Source organism: Melitaea cinxia, chromosome 7, assembly GCF_905220565.1.
Source record: "Melitaea cinxia chromosome 7, ilMelCinx1.1, whole genome shotgun sequence".
In the NCBI taxonomy this organism is placed as follows: Eukaryota; Metazoa; Arthropoda; class Insecta; order Lepidoptera; family Nymphalidae; genus Melitaea; species Melitaea cinxia.
The window spans coordinates 18,001,986-18,027,201 of NC_059400.1; the positions used below are offsets into that span (position 1 = coordinate 18,001,986).

General features: G+C 36.3%; 1 protein-coding gene across 1 annotated transcript in view; it reads right to left on the reverse strand.

Annotated features, from left to right (window-relative positions):
• Nucleotides 1-246: 246 nt before the first annotated feature.
• The window catches only part of LOC123654932, a 138,056-nt gene continuing 113,086 nt past the window's right edge, over nucleotides 247-25,216 (reverse strand). The window contains exons 6-13 of the mRNA XM_045590789.1: nucleotides 8,792-8,877; nucleotides 8,086-8,352; nucleotides 7,029-7,181; nucleotides 6,939-6,954; nucleotides 6,240-6,247; nucleotides 3,742-3,874; nucleotides 911-1,078; nucleotides 247-429 (exon numbers count right to left, since the gene is read on the reverse strand). Coding sequence (XP_045446745.1) covers nucleotides 247-429; nucleotides 911-1,078; nucleotides 3,742-3,874; nucleotides 6,240-6,247; nucleotides 6,939-6,954; nucleotides 7,029-7,181; nucleotides 8,086-8,352; nucleotides 8,792-8,877 — 1,014 coding nt within the window. The remainder of the gene's footprint in view (nucleotides 430-910; nucleotides 1,079-3,741; nucleotides 3,875-6,239; nucleotides 6,248-6,938; nucleotides 6,955-7,028; nucleotides 7,182-8,085; nucleotides 8,353-8,791; nucleotides 8,878-25,216) is intronic.

Consider the following 25,216-nt stretch of genomic DNA (forward strand, 5'->3'; position numbering starts at 1 on the left):
CAGACGTCGAGCTGCGGGCGGAGGGCGGGCGGGGGCGGCGAGGTGGTAGCAGTACAGTGTGTCGCGTCCAGTACGGAGCGCTCAGACGTCGAGCTGCGGGCGGAGGGCGGGCGGGGGCGGGCAGGTGGTAGCAGTATAGTGTGTCGCGTCCAGTACGGAGCGCTCAGACGTCGAGCTGCGGGCGGAGGGCGGGCGGGGGCGGCGCGGCGAGGTGGTAGCAGTGCAGTGCAGGGTAGTGTGGGGTACTCAGACGTCAAGCTGCGGGCGGAAGGCGGCGGGCGGCGCGGCGGGCGCGCGGCGCTCGAGCGGCTCGGGCTCGCGGCGCGGGCGCGGCGCGCGCGGCAGGCGCAGCGGCACGGGCAGCAGCTCCGGCATCACGCTGTGGTGCGTCACCAGCGCCGACAGCGAGCTGAACTCCTTCGTGAAGCCCTGCGGGTGGTCGTGGGCTCCGTATATTCAAACTATTCATCATTACAGCCTATACAGTCCACTGCTGGACATAGGCCTCCACAAGTTTACGCCAAAAATAACGTGAACTCATGTGTTTTGCCCATAGTTACCACGCTGGGCAGGCGGGTTGGTGACCGCAGTACTGGCTTTGTTGCACCGAAGACGCCGCTACCCGTTTTCGGCCTGTGTATTTCAAAGCCAGCAGTTGGATGGTTATCCCGCCATCGGTCGACGTCTTAAGTTCCAAGGTGGTTGTGGAACCTTGTTATCCCTTAATCGCCTCTTACGACACCCACGGGAAGAGAAGGGGTTGCTAAATTTTTTAGTACCGTAACCACACAGCACATAAAATCCCAGCAATCGCTTAAAATTATAACTTGGTCGAAATTCAAATATAGTTAATTTACTAATACACGTCGTACTGCCGCGCACCAGGAACGATAGACCACGAGGCGGCTACCTTGATCTTGTACCCCTTGGGCGTGCGCAGGATGAGGTAGTGCGCGATGCCGGCGGGCGCGAAGGCGCGCGGCACGCGCAGCGACAGCGCCAGGCAGCCCGCCTGCGTCGTGCTGCCGCGCACCAGGAACGCGCCCGGCGCCGCCGCGCCCAGCACCTCCAGCGCGATCTGTAGGGTCACTTGTACTTTACGTTTCGTTCACTTTTCCTGTTTTTCCTTTCAAATAACAGCAGCCCAACTGGGGAACTACCTCCACCTTACCGAAAATCACAGCAATTTTTTTTCTTTTTCTTTATTATATCGACTAACGCTTGACTGCGATCTCACCTGATGGCAAGTGAAGATGCAGCCTAAGATGGTGCGCGCTTGCCTAGAAGATGCCTATTCACTCTTGATTTAAAGATACCAAAGTTATAGTTCGTTGGAAAAACAAAAGCCGGAAGGGCATTCCAAATTTTTGTAGTGCGCATTAGGATCGAGGAAGCAAACCGTTTAGTGCGAGATCGTGGGATTTCAACCACATAGCGGTGCAGATTCATGCGATGCCTTGCGGTTCAGTGGTAGAAAGGTGATGGTGGAATCAAATTGTATAGTTCTAGAGCACACTCTCCGAAATATAATCTGTAAAATACCGACAAACAGGCAACCTTGCGCCGATGTTCGAGACTTTGAAGTCTAGAGCGAACCAGCGATTTGTCACCGATGAGTCTTCTGGCGCGTCGATCCACAGAATCCAAAGCAGCGAGCTGGTACTTGGCAGAGCCATCCCATAAGTGGCTGCAGTACTCCATACACGATCGAACTTGTGCTTGGTAGAGAGTAAGAAGCTGTTCCGGTGTGAAGTACTGCCTGACTTTATTGAGGATACCAAGTTTCATACCAGCAATTTTTGCCTTGGATTCTATGCATTGTCCGAAGTTCATATCAGACAAAATATTTATGCCTAGAAGATCAATACTATTGGTGATCGGTACAGATACACCTCGGAAAGTCGGAGCTAATGGGAATGGACTCCGTTTAGCGGTGAAAAGACATGCTTGCGTTTTGGAAGCATTAAATTTGACTAGGTTGGCTCACCCCAATCGGATACCTCTTTCAAAGCCAAATTCATCCGTTCAACCAGAGCCTCTCTATGCTCAAGAGTTACAGCCCCACCAGCTCGGGGACCGGACATGTATCTCTCCGTAACAGTTCTGTCATCCGCGTATCCAATGATACCGGGCCTGAGGAGGTCATTAATGTGAATCAAGAAGAGGGTTGCAGAGAGAACTGATCCCTGAGGGACACCGGCATTAACCGCCATCAAGTCAGACGAGGAGCCATCTAAGACCACCCGAAATGATCGCCCACTCAGGAAATCTGATATCCAGTCACACAAGCTCGGGGGTATTCCGTAAGCTGAAAGCCTCCTCAATAGGCTCTCATGCCAGACCCGGTCAAATGCCTTCGATACATCAAGTGAGACAGCTAGCGCCTCTCCGTGCTTGTCCAAGGCTTCGCCCCAGATGTGCGAGGCGTACACTAAAAGATCCCCCGTGGACCTGTTACGGCGGAAACCGTATTGCTGGTCTGACAGGAGATCATTCAACTCGAGGTATGCTAGGAGCTTATCATTCAGTATACGCTCCAAACTTTTACACAGTATGGAGGTGATCGCGATAGGTCTATAGTTAGCCGGGTCGGCACGACTACCTTTTTTAGGTACAGGTTGTACGTTGGCAATCTTCCATGCTTTAGGAACTTCAGCGGATTTTAGAGAGAGGCGGTACAAGTGCGTGAGAATAGGAGACAACTCAGGAGCACAGTGTTTAAGTACTCTTGCTGGTATCCCGCCAGGGCCACTAGCCTTTTTCACATCCAAGTTACGGAGTACTCTCAAAACCTCAGTTTGGCGAATCCGTAGTTCTGACATAACAGAGTCGCAAGATGGATGTCTGGGTGTTAAGGTGAATACTGTTTTCAAGCAATATTGTGTTCCTGTTAGTAAGGTGACCAGAGCTCCTGGGGTGGAATTGGGGATTAGGTCGGCAACGTGCTTGCGATGCTTTCGGTGTTGCAGGCGTATACAAGCTACGGTAATCCTTTACCATCAGGTGAGCCGTACGCTTGTTTGCCGACCTAGTGATATAAAAAAAGTGGTACGTGTGTGATTCCCGCTCGGGGTGGACATTTGTATTTATTTATTTAGTTATTTATTTATGTTTATTAGGAAGACATACAGTTTGATATACATTAAAAATAAAATTTAAGTGACATACATTCACCAGTTAAGTCTTCACATAATAATAGCACAAATAACAGCAATTAGTACATTAATAAAAAAGGCATACTAATTTCAACTCTAAGGGTCTAAATTTAGATATATATTTTCGTATACAAAATTAAAATGCCAATAAAATATGATTGAAACCAAAAAAAAAGACAACAAAAAACGTGACAGAATTCTAGCAATATCAGATATTAAGATTACAATTAAAATTAAAATATTATCGAGAAATGACATTCATGATAGATTTAAATCTATTTAAGTTTGTCACCAAACACATTATCATGAGAGTTGCATGCAAACATGTACTTGTACAAATATATCTTTCCGATTTGGATGTCTGTCCTTGTGGATCTCCTCACCATGCCTCGGAGAGCACGTTAACCTATCAGTCCCAGTTGTTATCATATACACCTCATAACGATCGTGGGCATATACTACATCCTCTAAGTTAACAACATACCCAATCATTTGTCATATTGTTAAAACCGTGCATTAGTGTGCGAAAGTGTAAATAAATAACAACTTGATCTACGAACTACATATATGGAACATGAAAGTTTACCTCTCTGGGTATCCCCTGCTGGAACCAGGGCGCGTGCCGCAGCTCGGGCTCGAGCGGGCGCGCGCTGTTGTTGTTGGCGGAGCACGAAGACTCGCCGGACGACGATGTCGCGCCGCTGCCCGTGCTCGGCCTGCTGGGATTTAGCAGGACTAATTAAACTCAGATTATAAGTATATAAAACGATAGTTCAATAGACACAGAGATTTTTTTATTCAAGATAAAAAACCATTGCATAATAAAAGTTGATATAGTATCCTTATAGAAAGAAAGAAAGAAGAAAGAAAAATATTTTATTGTTCACAATAAAAATATCCAAAAAAAAGTACAAATACAGTTTCATAGATATTACGAACAATACAGGCAGCCACTCAGCATTTGTCACACCATTGCAAACAATGGTGAGACGCTGATTTTCAGTGACTCCTCATTGTCACTCGCTTGGAGCGACATCACTGACAGCACTCAACAAATAACACACTCACACAATTATAGCTCACTTAAACCACCCACTTAACCGACACCAACATACACCACAAGTACACTGCACATATCAGAAAAACATAAACATCCGCAACGGCCATACACCCACCTACACTCACAAAAAGAGACGGCATATCATATAGCTAAGATATTGTCTTAACTAAGTAATTACACAACCACCTCCGTCTTTCAAACCATTATGTTACATATACATGCATCGTACCGCATTATTTAAGTAATAGTAAATCAGATTTTAAGAGAAAATAAGTGTTGTGTGTCAGCTCCGACGTACGACTGGAGTTCACTCCGTCAGATCGACTGTCTAAATAAGCACACAAAAGGCTTCCTAGTCTAAGAATAATATTAACACCATATCAAATGGTCAATAAACAAATCAAGTAATGCCATCATTAATCCTTAATTAGACGCATTAAGAAAATCACCCAATTAGTCGCATGGGGTCTCGAGTGACCCCAAAAACGTTTGTATTATATAAAATATTAATTTACTTTATTATCTTTAACTTTCATAAACACAAATATAGCTCTGACTTAAAATTTAAACAAAAAATGACAAACTTCTAACTACTCCGAAAACTACATAATTTTTGGCTTAGTCGCTTCGTTTATTTAAAAAAAAAAATCAGTCTCATTAGCCGATTATTTTTGTCTGCAATCGACGCAGTATACTCTAAAGTGTTGATAAGAAACACATTTACAATACTTATGACATTTGGTTGGCACTTTTTTGTCGTTCTTCCTAGGACACAACGAGCAACGCCCGCGCTTAGATATTGACTGATGCACCGTCTTTTCCATATCATGTGCTTCACGGAGACATTTTTTTTTGTTGACGTAGGGACAGAAAGCTACTAATGCCTCTAATGACTTTCTACAAGTGCTGCTGCCAATTTTAAAAAAAATCTGTCTTGTATGTCTAATATTCTTATTAGCATTCGATCTGTGTATGACAAATGCGTTGATGCCAGATAACTTTAGAAGATGACAAAATATAGCCAAATTTCTATTTCTCTTCCAAAATTATAACTAGTGCGAAGTTGTTCATTGCAATCGACATCAATGGAAGAAATCGCTTACCTAGCGATAAGACCGCTTTGTGCATAATATTGTTTTGCAAATTTTATTTTTAAAGATGTATGTTATGTAATATGCACAATGAAGTACATTTCTTCTTCTTCTTCACTTTTGCCACCGATGATTCAGATGATATAACTTGACTATCTGCGAACTCTTTACTTTTACTACCAGAATCATGGGAACTATTCACAGCGTTGCCGTTTGCTAATTTGTCTTCCGAAGCAGAACTAGCAACATCTTGCTCATTGTCAGACACCTCCCAGCCATTCCAATAATTGCCTATCATTAGCCACTTTGAAAATATAATAGCCGGTATATATGCTACAGTGAGCGTGGGCGCGCTCAAATCTCTCAAAGATATATATTTTTCAATTTGAAATAGCCGTGACCCCATGCACCTAATTAAGGGTTAAGTTAACGCTATGGTGCTAAACGGCGTTGACAAAAACGTAACGAGGCCATTCGTTCTGTTCGTGATTTTAGTCTTCATATTTTTTTTTCATACTGGGGGTCTTATATGAAAATGAATCCTTAAGGGGTAAACTCAAAAAAAAGGTAAAAATAAGGGAGGGATGCTAACTAGACCATAAAAACATGAGATAAATTAGAATTTTAAACAAAAATTCTAAAAACTTAAAATTCTTCGAACTGGTTTTTGTGGAGCAGCCCGACTGGGGTAGTTACCTCGACTACTTACAAAAGAAAAGCTTAATACATGTACTAATACTGTTTTCAGTTTTGTGTCCCTCTTGTTGAGTAAGGTGACTAGAGCTACTGTGGGGGGGGGGGGTGAATAGGGGATCAGGTCGGCAACGCGTTTGCGGTTTCTAGTGTTGTAGAACGGTATAAGCTACGGTAATCGCTTACCTTTAGGTGAGTCGTACGCTTTTTTGCCGACCAAGTTATTAAGAAAATAAGAACGTGGCACACTCAAAAATCAATTCAAAAATCTGTATTCATCCTTTATCATGACAAATTTTTGTATATCTCGATGCTTGTTGTGTGCTTATGAGCCCCCTGATTCTTTTTTTCGGATTATCATCTAACGAGACTTCGTTTCGTGCCATTGTTTTCGCCATTATTTATACATATTATTTTGGAGATTAGCCAAAAAACGAGTGTGCTTTAGACCACACGATTGGAGTAAAACTTCTGCAGAATAATCCTGCACTGTGTCTTAAATATACGAAACGTAACTAGCTATGAGAGGAAGAGAAAAAAAAGTATGTGCTAATACCCTTCTCTCTTGCTCGCTTCACCAAATCATACTTTTCGGAACGCTTACGTTATGCATTCACCAGGTTACTCCCCAAGTCAAGCTCGCGTAAAGGAGTTTAACTTCAAAAATACAGCCCGTTACCTAACCAATTGTAAATAACAAAATAAGTTTTTTTTTTTTTTTTTTTATGTCACTAGGTCGGCAAACAAGCGTACGGCTCACCTGATGGTAAGCGATTACCGTAGCTTATAGACGCCTGCAACACCAGAAGCATCGCAAGCGCGTTGCCGACCCAATCCCCAATCCCCCCAGGAGCTCTGGTCACCTTACTCACCAACAGGAACACAATACTGCTTGAAAACAGTATTATTTAGCTGTGATCTTCTGTAAGGTCGAGGTACTACCCCAGTCGGGCTGCTCCATATTTTGAGCAGGAAATTCCTGCTGTGCCCTACCTCAGTTTATCTCATATTATCTCAATATGAACATACCCATTACTAATATTATTGCATTTCCTAAAATCGGTCTCCTGGTCCAGAGGCAGCGGGTCGCGACGCACGCGGTTGCTCTCCCGTGTGCGCGCCTCCGCCTCCGAGGCCTCGTTGATGTACCCGCCGTTCAGGCATAACGGGACATTTGTAGGACTGAAAGGTAGTTTTGGGTTCATGTTAATATCGATACTTAAAAATAAAAGGAGATAATTCAATTGTAGATTCAAGAAAATTGTCAGGAATTGTAATAAAGCTAAGAGAAGAAGCAAACGAAAGCAAATTATTTTTATTTTAATATTTACGATTTTATTTTTGTGTTACCAACACATTAGGAATTCTAAACATTTTTGAATATCATATCAAAAATTGACTGCTCCAGCGGGGTTCGAACCCGCGTCTCCGACTGACCGTCTATGTAGCGAATCTAGCGGGTACATTGTTCCATAGCTTAATTGGCTAGAGCGCCGACACGGTCAGTCGGAGACGCGGGTTCAAACCCCGCTAGAGCGGTCAATTTTTGATATGATATTCAAAAATGTTTATTTTTATTTGTTTATTTATTTATACTTTATTGTACACCACAACTACATGTTAAACATTAAACAAGTTGCAGACTGTGAAGTTCAATGGCTATTTAGCCATTTCTTCCATACAACCCAAATTTAATAATAATTTCTTTTCTCTCGACTCGAAAATTTTTAATAATTAGCCTTTTAGATTACAAATGGCATTTTTTACTAAACATAGAAAGCATTTTAAGACCATTTCCTGTCACGACTCTTCAAATTTTTCTAATTCCTACTAGTGACAATGTATATTACTAAACTTTTCGTTACGATCCAATTTATGTATGATAATGATGAAAATAACTGTTTATTTATCAATTATAAACTTAGAAGCCAACCAAAAGACGCGTTTTGAGATAAAGTGGCAGTATTGTACAGTCATTATCTTTTTGGCCCTCGGAAGAACTGAAGCAGCAGAACTGCTGAGATGAGTGGTATATGTGTATAAATGTGTGTGAGTTTGATAAATGTATGGTTGAGATCTCACTCACGTGGTCGGGGTGTCAGTGACGAGAGGCGTGGCGTCGTCGTCGGAGGCCTGCAGCAGCGCTCCGCTTAAGCCCAGCGCGAGCCTCTTCATAAGCGGCGGGCGCTCGAGGCGCTCCAGGCGTTCCCCGAGCCGCCGGTAGCAACTCAGTTCTGTAGGTGAGTTCCACTCCTCGGATGAGCTCGGGCTTGCTTCGCTCGCTTCGCTTGGTTCGCTTGCTTCGCCCGCGTCTAGCTTCGAACCACCCATTATGTCGCATTGTGGAGGAGATCTGAAATTAATGTGAAGTTTTTTATGTTGGATTGATTTTAAAGATTTAATATATCAAGCATACATATTATTTTTATTAAAAGTTTACCAAAGAAGATTACCATATAAATATCAAATTTAAAAGTAAATAATTTTACAACTTTATTTAACGTTTCAACTCCGTGTAAGGTACGAAGTAACAAAGTCAGCTTGAAACCGGAAAAAAAATATTTCAACTCATGAGCTGAAATGCTTATTTTTCATTTTATCTACCAGCATAACGTTTATATATTAAATACTCATGGCTTGCGAATCTTACAGTACAATAAAACTTGCCCACGTGTTAGTTTCCTTATTTAAGTTCAATTTTGACATGAATACGTAATAAATTTAACATGATTTTTAATCTCAGTAAGACAAGATACATTTTGTAGGAATCGGTCACTAGTGGAGTAACCTACCTATCCAAGCAATGAGGGTAGTGGTGCGTCAAGCCAGGAAGGCTATCCGGAGCGCGCGTGCACGCACCGCCACTTAGCTCTTTACTCTGGAAAAGTAATTGTATAATAATTATAACCTCTAATAACACATTAATCAAAATAATAGGCCTTGCTATCTGTGTATATCTGTTGTAAATCTACATTATATACTTTCTTAAAATTAATATTCGCTCTCAAACGCCATATTTTGGTAGTCTATAGACAAAGCGCTTGCTCTGTTTTCTGACTTTGTACGAGACAGAATTTGCCTAAAGCTTTACTATAAATACAATCCTAATAACCGATATCAGTGCAGACCATATTAACCAAACGAAATTTTGTTTGATAAACTTTAAATTTTCATCAAAACTCCGAAAAATTTGACAAACCAGTCTCTTGTTTGGGATACTACGACTGAAATTTTGGTTTCTCAAACACCATCAAATCCCTACAAACCTGGGTCACCCTGGTCACATTTTTAAGAGTGCCTGTTATAATTTTAAGAACGTCGTGGTTGTTTGCAAGCTTCTAAAGGCTTAGTTTAACATTAAGGAACTTAAGAACACTTGCTTGTTTAATAACCTCTATGTTGTTCTGATTGTAAATCAGAAAAATATTTTTGTAAGCAGAGTAATCCGTTAATTTATTCAGATTAATGTTTTCTAACAGCGCCAAAGCAGAACAGATTATTTCCCCAAGGCTATATCCTATTCTATTATAAAATATTGACTTATAGCTGTCACATGGTTTATCCACGCCCAATATGAAATTTATACTTAAATTAACCGATTGAATTAAGCCGTTCATGTAGGCCATTTAATTTTCTTTTAACTTTAGAAATACAGAGAATTAACATTAATATTATATTTTCATGATTGATGATTGAATGATTATGTTTAATTTTCTATTTGGGCAACTAATATTCGAGGGTGTATTAACTTGGTATTATCAAAAGATAGATCATAATAAGGTTTGATGCAGTTAATACTTGGAGACTCGGTCTAATTGAAGAGCACTCTAGCGTTAAACCCGGGAGATATCTTATGATTATAATCTGAACGGAACCGCTAGGGGCGCTATACATAACTTAGATCGCATTTTAATGTCTGGATGAAAGTAAATTTTAATGAGTTTTAAAGAAAAAAAAATAATATTCTTTATTGTACACCATTAAAAGAAACAAAAAAAACATAAAATGAAAGATGTACAAAGGCGGTCTTATCGCTCTAGCGCAAGCGCGATCTAGCGTATAGCCTATAGGACACGAAACAAAAACGGCAGTTAGGAAGTGAACAAATAATTGGTGTGCAAATGAGAATATATTTCAATAAAGTACATATAGATAATATATAATAATAAACATGCTATATAAATAGAACACATATATCACATAAAGACGATAAAGGCGATATGTTTATGTCTATCGCATTCTAAATCATTTTTAAGATGTTTAATAATTTTTATGGTAGTATATCGATTTTCTTTTCAATGCTCATACATACAAATACTGACCCGTCAATAACAAACACAAAAAGAGTTATTTAATTTAGAGCAGTCGGTCGTAAATTATGCGGGAACAAATATTTTGGCGGACGGTTATTATTTATAATAGAATTCATCCTAATTGTAAACACAGCACAACCCTATCATGTATCCCTATTCCCTGTACATTTCCTAGCCGCTCCTACTGAACCACCCTAAGCTGAAATTGTCTGGAAGATATCGTTTTTTTAGAAACTAAATGATATACCTACATATATCTTTATCAAAAAAAAAACTATACTTATCATTGATTTTTTATTTTATATAAATTTGGAAACTAAGTTATACACATATATCTTTATCAAAAAAAATCAATATCATTGATTTTTTTTATTATAAAACATGTTCTCCAAGATATAAAAAAAATTAAAGAAATCAGTAATCGTAATAAAGTCTTTATCAAGTTGTTACATGACAATGGCATGTAGGGCTACATTTCTATGCATATAAATGTAATATATCCCCCAACTCTTAGAGAAGCAGCGATCTAGATTAAGTTTAGCGTCCTCCTCCTCCTTCATAAGAGATGGCATTAGAACAGTCTTGGAACTAAAACTAACATCTAAAATGCCAAGAATACAGAACAATATTATTATACATAGACATATGCTAAGATCAGCTAGACCTTAGCAGTTCTTGTTACTGCTCCGTAAGGTTCAATATAGCGTACTTTAAAAATATTTTGAGAAACGTGCAGTTTACAATATTGCATCCCGTCGTAAACTTGAAGAACGTTTTGGAATGCAAGCTCCTTAGTTCTGGACGAATATTCCTACATGTTCATTTTCTATTGTTACACAGAAAATTCTATATTTTCTTTGTTGCTTATTTGTATTTTCTAAAAATTATTTTTTTTTACATTTTTGTAAATAATAAAGTAATAATAAAGATTAACGTTTAGTTATAAAAAAAGAGTTTCAAAGTTTTGTCAAAGTTTTGTAAAAGATTACGCATGCATATGAAATAAAGATTTTTAAAATTCTGTTACTGCCCTGTGCCTTAGTATGCCATGTTATAACAACAACTATAATGTCAATCATTATTATCATCATTACAGCCTATACAGTCCACTGCTGGACATAGGCCTCCACAAGTTTACGCCAAAAATAACGTGAACTCATGTGCTTTGCCCATAGTCACCACGCTGGGCAGGCGGGTTGGTGACCGATAATATCAATAACGATGCTTTATTGATATAATATACATCCTTTATTAATAAAGTAAATTTATTGAACATAAGAATATTTACATCAACTTAAATGCTCTGATTCTGATTTAGTCGTCATTAAATTATGAATAAATTTAAAAAAATATATCTAAAATTATTCAATCAAAAACAGCTTTATTCAAATTGGCTCTAAGCACACTTTCGAATCGTCATTTTACAAATTAAAACTTTAAAAATAAATTATTATATTTGTCGAAGTAAAGCTACCACCGATTCGGAATGTAGACTCGGCAGAGAAGAATCGGCAAGAAACTCGGCAGTTACTCTTTTGAAAATAATATATAAACTGTGTTTTAGTACAAAATTAGTAACATGTTGAATTATCAAATGCCTAAGCACCACCTAGCAACGTCCTCTAATGTCCTCTAATGATATGTAAGACAAACATAAACGCCTGGACCACGATAAACGCATGTTCGGTTTAAACAATTATTTCTCACGTGCAAAGATTAAACTGGGGTCTACACTCGTCGACCTTAACTAGTATATGCCATCACAATACTTTATGTTCACAAATATTTTGTATTCACTTTAAAAGTGTGTGACTTGCATTATTTAAGAAGCCATTTAATGTTTAGTGACGAACAACATCTTTACTCCGTTAAATATTTATCGCGAAGTTGTATTTATAAATGGTTTAATTAATCGTGCGTCCGTCGCTGTCCCCAACGCTGGTTTAAAGCAGAACCGGGTTATAAATCAGTCTCCGGCACATTCCGGTACCGGAATGTGAACCAGCGACCTATCCCCAAACAATATCACTGAATCAATTACAACCACGCAGTTTGTAAAGCAATTATCACGCAATTATCGCCCCTGTAGCAATCTGTATAAGAGTCAAGCTATACTCGTATTTACCGGATTACGAGATAATTTTGTCGCGATGTATTGTATTTATTATCATTCGGTTTTGTCGAAATTCAATTTAATGAACTCGAGTTTATTGCTGTGTCCGCAAATTGTTTGCTTATTGTTCGTAAATTAAGGGTTTAAAAGTAAATTTTTTCGTTTTATTTAATTCAGTTGCTGGGCGATATCACGACGCTCGGTCGAAGGAAATTTGGTTTTATTTTGGAAATGATACGGGTTAAAATAGCCTGATCGTGAGCTGCCTAATTCTGGTAAGCGGATGTGTCCTCGCGTGACAGAATTCATTTAAAATAATATCCGGCGATGCAGACAAATCGTCGTGTTTTGTTTTTATTTTTTACCTCCACGTATTTTTATAAAACACAAACGTATTAAATACTTTCACAGGCTGGTTCGAGAACGCAACTCTTTCTTATGAAATATTCTTTGAAATGGGGTGTTTGTTTAATCTTAATTAGTGGAGATTTATTGAGTGGACTTCCATAAATAAAATATGGATACTAACTTAGTACCAACTTTTTACTATAAATTGGTTAAGACCATTTAACAAAAAAGCCTATAACATAGTAGTGTTATAGATGAATTGACAATGAATGGAGAAAGATTAGTCATTAGATCGAAAATCAAAATCAAAAATAGTATTGTTCAAATAGACTTCAAAAACACCTTCGAATTGTTATTTTACAAATAAAAATTATGGTTAAAAATGAAGCTATCACAGATTCAAAATGTAGATTATGCAGAGAAAATCGAATATATAATACTTAAACTTAGGCGGGAATCGAATCCGAAGCAGAAAGCGGGGTCACTACAAACGCCAATCGCAAATAGGCTTGTCAATGGGTATACAATTTTAGCCAAAATAAAGAGAGTTTCTACGCAAAATATCATCTACTCTTTCGCATCCTTTGACAACAAAGTATTTTTTCAACGAACATAAATATCGGCTGATATTCGAGTCGATGGCAAACCCATCAATCACGACGCAAAAACTAATCGCCTAGCGCCATTTCGGACGGGTCGGTCCATCGGTCCTCCGAAAAAATTCAAAACCATCCTTTATTGGTCTATTGAATTTCCTGCTTTTATCAAAGCTAACGACATTCGGAATCACAAAAAATAGCGACTAAAAAGTGAAACTACCCCAAAATATGCTTTCATCATCATTCCAGCCAGTCTACTGCTGGACATATGCCTCCTCAAGTTCGCGCCAAAAATGCGCGAACTCATGTATTTTGCCCATAGTCACCACGCTGGGCACGCGGGTTGACCGCAGGGCTGGCTTTCTCGCACCGAAGACGCTGCTGCCCGTCTTCGGCCTGTGTGTTTAAAAGCCTGCAGTTGGATTGTTATCCCGCCACCGGTCGGCTTCTTAAGTTCCAAGGTGGTAGTGGAACCTTGTTATCCCTTAGTAGCCTCTTACGACACCCACGGGAGAGGGGGTGGCTATATTCTTTGGTGGCGTAGCCACACAGCAAATATGCTTTACATTATAAAAAAATATTTGTGAATTTTGCGTATTCATTCTTATAGTCAATACATTTCAACTACTTCAGGCGATTTCTTTGCCATTAAGTATACTGATATAATTAAAATAATAACAAATTGGCAATAACTATAAATAAATAACCACCATACAGGAAACATTGTGAACATGACGACGATATATTCTTACCACCATAAAAAGAAGTTGTTAAAATGTATGCGTATAAAAACAACACTTTACTGATTGACTGGTTCACTAACACCGAGCCTTATTTCAATGTGCAGTGAATCATTTACGGTATTCACCTAATTTGGAAGTTTTCTGATGTCTCAATGTCTTTGCTTATCCATCCGTAAGTCTCGAATTGATTTTTGAAGCTAAATATGAATGAGATTATTATAGTTTAGCTTTTGATTAGAAATAAATTCAGATTCAAAGCGGTATTTTTGAAACTCCCTCCTTTATAGGGGTTAAATGGGGCATGGCAGTGTTTTAAAAACAAACATAAAATACTTTTTAAACTTTTAGTAGACTTAGATTTAAATAAAACACTTATAAATATAGATACAGATACGAGTAAAGTTGCGAGAAAACGGCTAGTGATATATTCAGTGCTGTTGCTGGAATGAACTGTGACCCTCAGGGAAATGAGACAATGCATATGAAATGTCCAAGCGTTCGATGCAATTTAAATTCGAACCACGAAAAACGTACCCATTTTTACATATTTGTTTTAAAAAATATTTAACAATCAAAACATTTTTAAATAAAAAAAAATATATAAAAAAATAATAATGAAGATGGTATTTAAACGAACCTCATTAATACATTTATGGTATACCATTTATGCCATCAAAACTGTAAGCAAAATATTTAAAGTAAATTAACTCTTCAATGCACGGTAGAAAGCCAATCATCAATTTCCATTCCACAAACAAATTTTTGACCAAAAATCTACACTTGAATCCGCGGCCCCGGATACAGATGGAGATTGGAAGTCACACCAGAACAAAAGTAACAACAAAACACAGTCCCAGTAAGCCAACACACCTAACAACGAAACTATAACGAAACCCTCAAGGATAATTAATCTCAAGGCTTAATTCTGAGCAGCATACATCTATCAGTGATATGCAGTAATTCTCATTAGACTTTCCAAGACAGGCAGGTTTCTATAATACTTTTGTTTACGTTCGTTTATTAAATGTTTAATCAGAAACCGTTGGAAATTTAGTACTCCTTGCTCCGTCATACCGTTATGTAAATTACTATCTTGTTGGCTTGCGACCTTTAAGATTTACATTATCTTTCTGGTAAATATTATGATGACTAATACAATTTATAGAATATAACTACTTTTAAGTTTTATGCTTATTACGCTATTACCACGGGTTCCATGACCACGGCGCTTGGAAGGTTGAAGTAATAGCAGTAACTCAAAATGACCAACAAAATCTATAATCAATATTGAATTTAATAAAATAACTATGTATCGCTGGTTCAGTCAGTTCAGTCAGCTCAGCCTATTGCAGTCCACTGTTGGACATAGGCCTCCCCAAGTTCGCGCCAGATATCCCGGTTTTCCGTAATCCTCATCCAGCCTACACCGGCAATCTTAGATCGTCGGTCCAACGGGCCGGAGGACGTCCCAAACTGCGTTTGCCCAGACGCATAATATATCATATATATCTGGTTATATCATAAAACATTATTCCATATCCCTTTCATATTATCTATTCCATTTTAAAAGTATGTTCAAATTTGTATTTAAATTTTCATTAATGCTCGACTCCTTTAATAGCCAGTTTCAATACTCTATCTCTGAAGTGGGTTACTACTAAAAATAGAATTTCGACGTAAACCCCATAAAAATTATGTCAAAAACCTATCGCTATTAGGAAAAATTAAAAACTGTTGATGTTATATCCTATACTCGACCTTGAGAAATGGAATACACATATCTATAAGAAATTCTCAACCAGTAATAAATTGTCTGATAAAAGTGCTTTCAACTAAACAAACTATAGTTTTATAATCGAAGAATTGAAGTCATAGATAATTCATGTCTCAAAATGGCAAACAAAACGAAAAAATTCCAAATCGATAAGTTCGCGTGTAAATTACCGATATTACTTTGAAGACGAACTAGGATTAGGTAACTATGAAGCGGGGTCGTTATGAGCAGACAATACATTTTATTTATTACCCTCGCGTGATAAATGGTGATTTAATTCGATAACGGTAAATACTAAAATGTTTTTAAAATGAAACACATATGATTAGTGGTCTATAGTTTAGTTCAATAAAATAATAATGTAATTATTTCGCAACAGTTTTAAATTACTATTGATAATGGTATCAATTCATATTTTACTATTTATTACTCTCTACTTTTCATAGTTTTAAATTTTAGTTACACTAGGAATCCATTGGGAAATAATTATAGCACAATTATGGTTCAATTATGACTAATGATAATTATTGATACAACAAATTATAACATCTATTACGTTCCGTTACGTTTGCCTGTTTCTATACAAATACGAGCTTAAGTTTAGCTATACGCCGATTTTTTTTTTCTTTCACGATCATTCTATTATATACTTATATAGTGACTTATATATTATAATTACAGTATCAACAAAAACTCAGCATGAGGAACACACTCAAAACACTTTAAACCGTGCATAGATTTGAAAGCGTGCTTACCCTTGTAAGAAATCATTTGGTCCGCAATTACAGCTCCCTGCAGACGTCGCGACGAGCCATCAGCGACAGGCACGTTTTCTATCAGCAAACGAACTGAGATTTCCATTTTCCTAAATGTTCGGGATCGGCTCGAGTGATCAAGGCACGCGGTTTGAGAAGTGGTACGCGGTATAAGACGTGAAGTTTTAGCGAAAATTTTAATAAATATTACTTTCTAAGAAATGATTAATAATTGTATCAAAGATATAGATTTAAATCTAATTGTTATATTGTTATAACACGATGCGTTACCTTTTATTTATTTAAAATATCAAGTTATGATATTTTAAATGAAAGAAAAAGTTTATGCTTAGAAGTTAAAGAGGTGTTATAGATAAAAAAAAAAATAAGAGTAATTTATTATCAAAAATCGAATATCAATTTGTACATTTATTTTAATCTATTTATTATAATCTACCGATTCAATCAACATCAAAATATATTCAACAATATTTGATATTTATCCAAACCTGTATCATAATACCGAGATCAAGCAATAAAAAGAATACAACACTCGACATAAATCCGATTTTAACATATCTTTATTCAAACCGGATTTTAACGACAACACGACAATGCGTGGGCGTCAAATGTTAAACTGTTTTAATCGATTATTAAATCGATTCTACAAGTCCGAGTTGAAGGTGACAGCCGATTATTAACTGTCAATTTCTTTAATCATTCGCGTTTAAGATGTCGATGTAATCGGATGAGTTAGTTTTTTTTTTGTTTGCTTGTTGTGTTTTAATCGTTTTGCGATTAAATTACAACAAGTGTTTTAATCGTTTTGCTCACACACCACCGTATTGTTATTGTACTTTTACGTGGTTTGTAATTTATGTAAAAAAAAAAGGTAAAAAATTTGTAAGTGCGACAAAAAATATGAAACACAATACATTAGTACTTATATTACAGATCCACTGGAGGCCTGAAGCGTATGTAACAATAAAAGTACCTTATTTTTTATTTCATCAAATTTAGTTTTATACTTTATTTTTTTATGATTTTTTCTCGTCACAGCAAAATAATCTATGTCGTCACAGTTATCAAAAATCACAATGTAAAAAAATGGACTTAAATGAAAAATTTTGAAGTATAACTTCTTTACGCACGCTTGTCTTAGGAAGCAAGCTGGTGAATGCGTGACGAAAGCGTGACGTTACGAAAAGTGTGATTAAGAGTGACGAACGGAAGTTGAGAGGGAAATATAAGTTAAAAACACTCGTTTTTTTTCTCTTTGATAATAGACTCGACCTTTAGAGGCCGAAGTATTGATCGGAAAAATCCTATGTCATTTTCTGTCTATGGGAGTATACATGATTTTATAACACAATCAATAACACCAAGTTTCAACTTGTAACATCTCACTTACTGAACATAGACATCTTTCCCTATGTAAGAGAAGGAATAACTTACTATATAAAGTTACACAACACCGCTTCAGCCTATGAATTAAGTCAAAACATTTTTTCGGGTGAATAACGCTGTCCGGATAGCGCGGGTATTTATCGTGCCATAGTTCTTTTGTTCAATGACTTTCGACACGAAACATTTACGTCCTGCAATGAAGCCGCTCTGACCTTTAGACACGCGACTAAGTTAATAGAAATAGGCATTGATGTAACGATACGTAATTGAAACTCAAATATGATTAAGAAATATATTTTTAATTAAATGTCAAATGTCAATAGTATTATTTTTTCTTTTGGATAATTTTGTATGAAGGTACATTTTTACTTTTTTAAATGCTGGCGCAGGTACACTTGTCGTTGTGTAGGTCCTGAAAGTTTTGAAGATAAACTGTTTGTCTATATTTATATAATAATTTTTTTATAAGTATTTTTGTCGGTAAAGCAAGCAATTGTTTAACTACGATTGTTTGACGTTAATTTTTATAATGGTTCGGAGAAGTACTGTGCTATTGTGATACCGTGATATGTGGCTTTTAGATATGTTCTTGATGTAAGTTTTAGCATTTTTTCAGTCACAATTTGGATTACTGAATTGTGTTATATTATATATTTACTTTCATGAGTTGTGCACTTAGATTAAGAATAATGTTTATCCCGTTTTGTAATGATGTTTTAGTGTAATAACCTGCTGGTAAACCAATTAAAAAAAAACGCTTGTAAAATTATATTGCTGGGCATAGGGGGCAGAGCTTAATCCACCATTCTCTACTGCAGGTTGACTGGTCATTTACAATTAATAAAAAATATGAACCTACCTTCCTACTTTGTGCAAAATATGAAAAAATAAAATAAAATGACGATTCAAATGTGCCTTAGAAGCCTACTTGGATAAAGAAAGTTTTGATTTGATTTGGGGTGTGTCAGTCACATGTCCGCTGTATGTCTCTAGACATTTTAGCCTCCCTCATGATTTCACTCGCGTTGAGTTTTGTCACCTGTCGTTTGATACTAAAACATATTGATCCGTTCCCAGGAGTTGAAATATTCGTAATTTTTTAAAACTTTGCATGGCTTTTAATGCTATGTTAAAATAAAAATTATACAACTTTTTTCCATTTTTTTTTTAATTTTTTGGTATTCCCCATCATATATTTTTTAATAGTATTGAAATTTGTAAGTGAACATATGTCTCTTTGTATCAAAAACAGGGTGTTATTGACATTTCATAAGTAACAAATCATTATATAATCACTTCAAGAAAAAATCTCTTCATCTTCATCAAAGTAATACAAAAAAAAATTACCTGTGAAACACCCATTACTATTATTTTAATGAGGCCACACGACAAGTACCACACACCCACTCACTTCAGCCTATCGTAGTCCACTGCTGGACACAGGCCTTCACAAGTTCGCGCCGAAAATGGCGTGAACTCATCTTTTTTCCCTTGGTCACCACGCTGAACAGGCAGGTTGGTGACCGCAGGGCTGGTTTTGTCGCACCGAAGACGCTGCTGCCTGTCTTCGGGCTGTGTATTTCAAAACCAGCAGTTGGATGGTTATCCCGCCATCGATCGGCTTTTTAAGTTCCAGGTTGGTAGTGGAACTGTGCTATCCCTTAGTCGCTTCTTAAGACACCCACGGGAAGAGCCCTAGGGGTTGCTATATTCTTTACTGCCATAACCACACAGCAGTACCAGACAATTACCAGCTTTCGATTAAAACAAGAATCATCAAAATCGATACATCCAGTAAAAGTTATATGAAACCTCTATTTTAAACTCCGTTAAAAATAAAAAAACCAGATGCAGAAATATAAAACTTAAACAAAATAAAACCATTTAAATCAACACCGATTTATGTAAACATATTTATTTAACTTAACATTGTAACGAAGTATAAATTTCACGAATATATTTTTAGAACGTAAGGGGTACAATAACATTTAAAGTTTAACAGTTTGTACGAAACCGCATGCGCTTCACGCGACCACATCCTGTAGAAAAAAACTTTTCAACCAATGTTATTGACATTTTTTGACATTGATCGCTTAGAAGCTGTAGAATAACAAATGCACACGCTGTTGTTGGCAGGTTGTGAAATCATTGTATTATAAATATAACATTTTTAATGTTTAACCGTCTTCGAAAAAAAAAGATGCTCTAAATTCGACTGTATTTTTGCACGCCTCTAAGGAGGTTATTGCTTTATTCTCAAAAAATAATAGTGCAAGAAGCGCTTACTCTTAAATCTCTATACTTTTTATAACAATGCATTAATATGCTATAAAATACACACTTTTTAAAACAAATCAAAATATAATTAAATATATAATATCATTTGAAATATTTTTTGAATACTTGTTATAGTAGAAAAAATCGGTTAAATAAATATTATGTTGGACACACATTAAATAGTAAATATTATGTACTTTTAATGCGAATGATTTCAATTAAGTAAAATATTTTACATCATCATAAATAAGTTTATTAAAAAAATTCCGAGTCCATTAAAACTCGCACAATTTATTGTCTTACGGCACGAAAATATGCGTGATACTTGCTATCTCTTTTTTTCTTTTGTAAATTCATATTTGCATCTCTTTTTATATTAAATCGAAAGATAACCCGTTATAGCAAGTTGCAAATTGTAGAGGCTCGACTTTTTTAATTATTCTTAACGTAAATTCATTTTATTTTTACTTTTCAAGTAGAAATTTGATTGAGGGTTGTTAAAATAATAGTAATATGATAATGCCCGTACCTATTCGTAGAGCTCGTATCTCCTATTTGAATTATTTACTATGTTTTTATGTCTATGTAAATAAAAAACAAGTGTTCTTTAGACCACACGACTGAAGTAAAACTTCTTTAAAATAGACCCGTACTGTGTCTTAGATATACGATACGTAACTGGCTATGAAAGAAAGAGAGACAAAATGTGTGCTCGCACCTCTCTCTCTTGCTCCGTTCGCCTCGCCCCTTTTCGTAACGATCTCGTCACGCATTCACCAGCTTACTCCCCAAGCCAAGCGTCCGTAGTTTTACTTCAATAACATTTAATTTGGACATAATAGGTTATATCACAAAATGTTAATCCATCTTGCATCTTCTACTGTGTTAAAAAATTTTAGAAACAAATTTATTTATGATGAAAAAGTTCAAAGTAATAAAAAGCACACATGAATGAACGTGTAGCGAACCTGCTTGGCTGCTTCGTGAGCCGGTAGCCGGTATGCGGATTAGTTACAGCTTTAAAATAACGTTTGAATTATACCATTTGTTTTTAGAATCGTAATTATGATATTTTGTTTATAAACGGGACTTACGGATTTAGATGACATTTTTTTAAAGTACAAAAAAAAATACTTTACTTTTTTTAATAGTACCATCACGTCATTATAATTTTAAATTATAAAATTATAGTGACGTGTGGTACTATTCAAAAAAGTTTCTTAAAATGTATTCCGATAAACGCGGAAAGTAAAAATCGGTATGACAAATCAAGGCGGACGAAAAATGTACAGGGCGCGCCTGTCTGTGTACTTCTTGTTTTATATTCTGGTTTTATCCATTTTAATATGAATAATTAAATACATACCTGTATATTTGAGCCGACTTTGAACCTTTAAGGTTCGAAACTTTAAGAGTCCTCTGGAACTCATTTAGTGTTACTTAATGTTTAATAATAATAATTGTATTTGCTTACAAACGAAAAACAAAACCGACTTCAATTACATCGACAAGTAATACAACGTAAGTAGACGAAAAAATAGTCAAGTAAATACGCATTTTAAAGACTACTCAAAGGGTAGGCATCAAATTTCAATCAAATATAAAACTACAAAACTAGTACCAGTTTTCGACAAAAAAAAATCATCATAATCGGTCCAATAAGTCAAACAGTTAAGGTAACACAAACATATAAAAAATACAATCAAAACCACTAAAGCTCCTGGAGAAATTCCAGACGTCTATTATAAGTTACGGTAATCGCTTACCATCAGGTGAGCCGTACGCTTGTTTTTCGACCTATTTATATTAAAAAAAAAATTGCAATAAATATTTGATTAAAATGTTTTTATATAAGACCCTTTTTTCTAGAACACTCGCTGAGTATTTCCAGAGGCTTCTTATCATTGTAATCAAGGCTTAAGAGATTTTATCTTACTTTACGAAGAGCCATTGCTGTCTTATCTGCAGAGCCCAGACGAACTAGGAACAACTTGAATATAGGAAACTTTTTAAAGATTTTTTATTAAAATAAAAGTTAAGTTGGTTGATTGCTTAGGGCCTGTTTCACCGGTATTGGATAACGCTATTTGACGGAAGACGGTATCCAACAGATAAAGATTTTTAAAACATTATTCACCATCGAATCGCATTGTATTTATGAGATATTTCTATTTCGAATAATCGTGTTTGCTCGCAAACGAAAAAAAAATGGCTTCAATTACATTGAAAAGTAATAAAACGAAATTAGACGAAAAAAATTAACAAACGCACTAGTCGTCACTACGATTTTCGAGGGGTTCAATCAAATCAAATACTAGTTTATCATGGTACCACACTTGAGACAAAATCGGTTCATAAACGACGAAGTTATCCCCGAACATACATAAAAAAATATATATATATATACGGTCGGATTGAGTAACCTCCTCCTTTTTTGAAGTCGGTTAAAAATGTATGTAAAAGCTGTGGTTTATTAATAGAGGTGAAACAGATCCTAATGGCCTATTCTACCTCCTGCTGTAAAAGTCTAATCGCAACTTATTTGCAGGATAAACTTCATCTACAATAACCCCTAACCCTAGAGAAATTGAAATCAAAGCGAATGAGATCGTGGACGTGAGCTTGTATGATTATCGTATTTGAACGATTCGATGCAATAAATCAAACACATAAATTACTAGACTCAACAATGATGACCATTTTAATAGATACAGCTACTAAAACTTTTTCTTTAATAATTACAAATTAATACTCATTTTGGTAGTTTTCATTTTAGTAGATTTATTTGTATCAAAAACCTTATCTTCATTTATATTTACATATTAATTGTATTTATAATTTATAGCTTTTGAAGCATATTTTAATGATTAATTTAGTGAAAGTATTCTTACCTAAGACATACTACTTTTATATGTAGTTAGTTTATTGTTTGCTGTAAAAATTACCCTAAATTTATAATTATAATAATAAATAACTTATTTGCATAATCTATTTAAGATGTCTCTTTAACACCACGCTATAACTCAAATATGAGTATAACAATAAACTACTTCTCCGAATTACATGATTCATCCTGTACCTAATATCCCACTGCTGGGCGTAGGACTCTTACATATCCAGAACGGTCCAAGTCAATCAGAATGTTCAGTAGCTAATAAAGAAATCTATATTAAAATCCATCCAAAAATACAGCGCTCATAAACTAAAACAACGTTATTAATCACCTATCTGATAGACCCATTAAACATTGTTTGAGACGTGAGGTGCTATTATAGGCCCCCATAAAAAACCATTAGTAACCTCCACTACCTGTTCCTATATCATTAATTGTGTTAATGTTTTAAAAATATTTGATTTTCGTAATAACAGCGCTCCGTTCCTCGTTATAAGTTATGGCATGATGTGATTTATAGCTTTGTGCGGGGCAACTTTATTAATTATTGTTGTAAATTCTTGTTTAATACTTTAGTATTAATATCTTACCTACAGGATTATCTTAATAAAAGTCCCCGAAATTCAAACATGTGTCTAAATAAAAGTTTTCGAAACTCGGAACTTAGTAGCTTAGTTGTATTAATACTTAAAAGTACTAAGGGTTTTTATAACAGTTCCCATAACTGAGACCATGTTTGGTTTTAGTTAAACGACAAAAAGATACGACAAATAATTGCACGCGTCTTCCTATATAGTGTCTTTCAAAGCACATCCGCAAGTGATTTTAATAGCGATATTCCTTATCTATTATTTATTTCCTGTGATAAAATAAAGTATACTATTATTATATAGGTATCGCTTCAGCCCTGTAATATCCCACTACAGGGCATAGGCCTCTTTCTCCATGTAGGAGAAGGATTAGAGCTTAATCCACCACGCTGCTCCAATGCGGGTTGGCGGATATATTCCTTACTATGAGTAACAATTATACCTACATGATAACATCCGGGACCGATGGCTTAACGTGCTCTCTGAGGCACGGTGGGGAGACCTACAAGGACTGCACAAACATCCAGACCACAGCAAATACCTGTATGGCCAATACAAATGTTTGTCGTGTGCGGGGATCGAACCCGCAACCGCCAGCGCAATAGATACAATCCATGGCTGTAACCGTTGTGCGAACGCGGCGTCTTATTATTATATAGGTAATGACAAAAATAAAACCTTCGACATTACTACCGAGTGTTATACAGAGTGTCCCAGAAATCAACGTCAAGCCGGCAATGGGCGATAGGCCAATTGATGGTGGTTATCAGAAAAATAAGAAAAAAAATATTTATGAATAATTTAAAAAAATAATGGCTTTTTAAAAAAAATCGAGAAATTGACACCCTGTGACAGTCTTTCAAGCTTTGTGACTAGAAACCTTGACTATGCTTTGTTTTTTTTTGTGTAACGGGTCCCTGAATAACTGTTTTATTAATTGTAATCTAAAATTAATACTAAAATGCCTCAGCTTTAGAAAAACATCATTTTATTGCGCAACCATTACGCAAAAAAGATAACAACATCTATCTTTATGTGACTGTCTTGTAAAAAAAATGTACTACGCTCTTTTGGCAAGTAGCTTTAAAAGATGGCGCATTTAGTCTGGATTCTAAAATGGTACTACATTTAGTAGTTTAAACCTAAGATTCGGTAGAAAAAAAAATGTAAACCAAATGAAAGTTAATTATTTTTATCACTCAAATTGCTATGGACCGCGTTTGAGTACGAATGCTATAATATAGTGACCCTATTGTGCCGTGTGTGAGCGAGACAGACAGTCATAGTATTGTGTCTTGTGTGAGCGAGACAGATAGTGACGCCACCATGATGCATCTGCCATTTTGTGTTATACTTTAGTACGTTACGCTTCTTCGTTTACTACGCATCTTTCTGTATTCGTGTT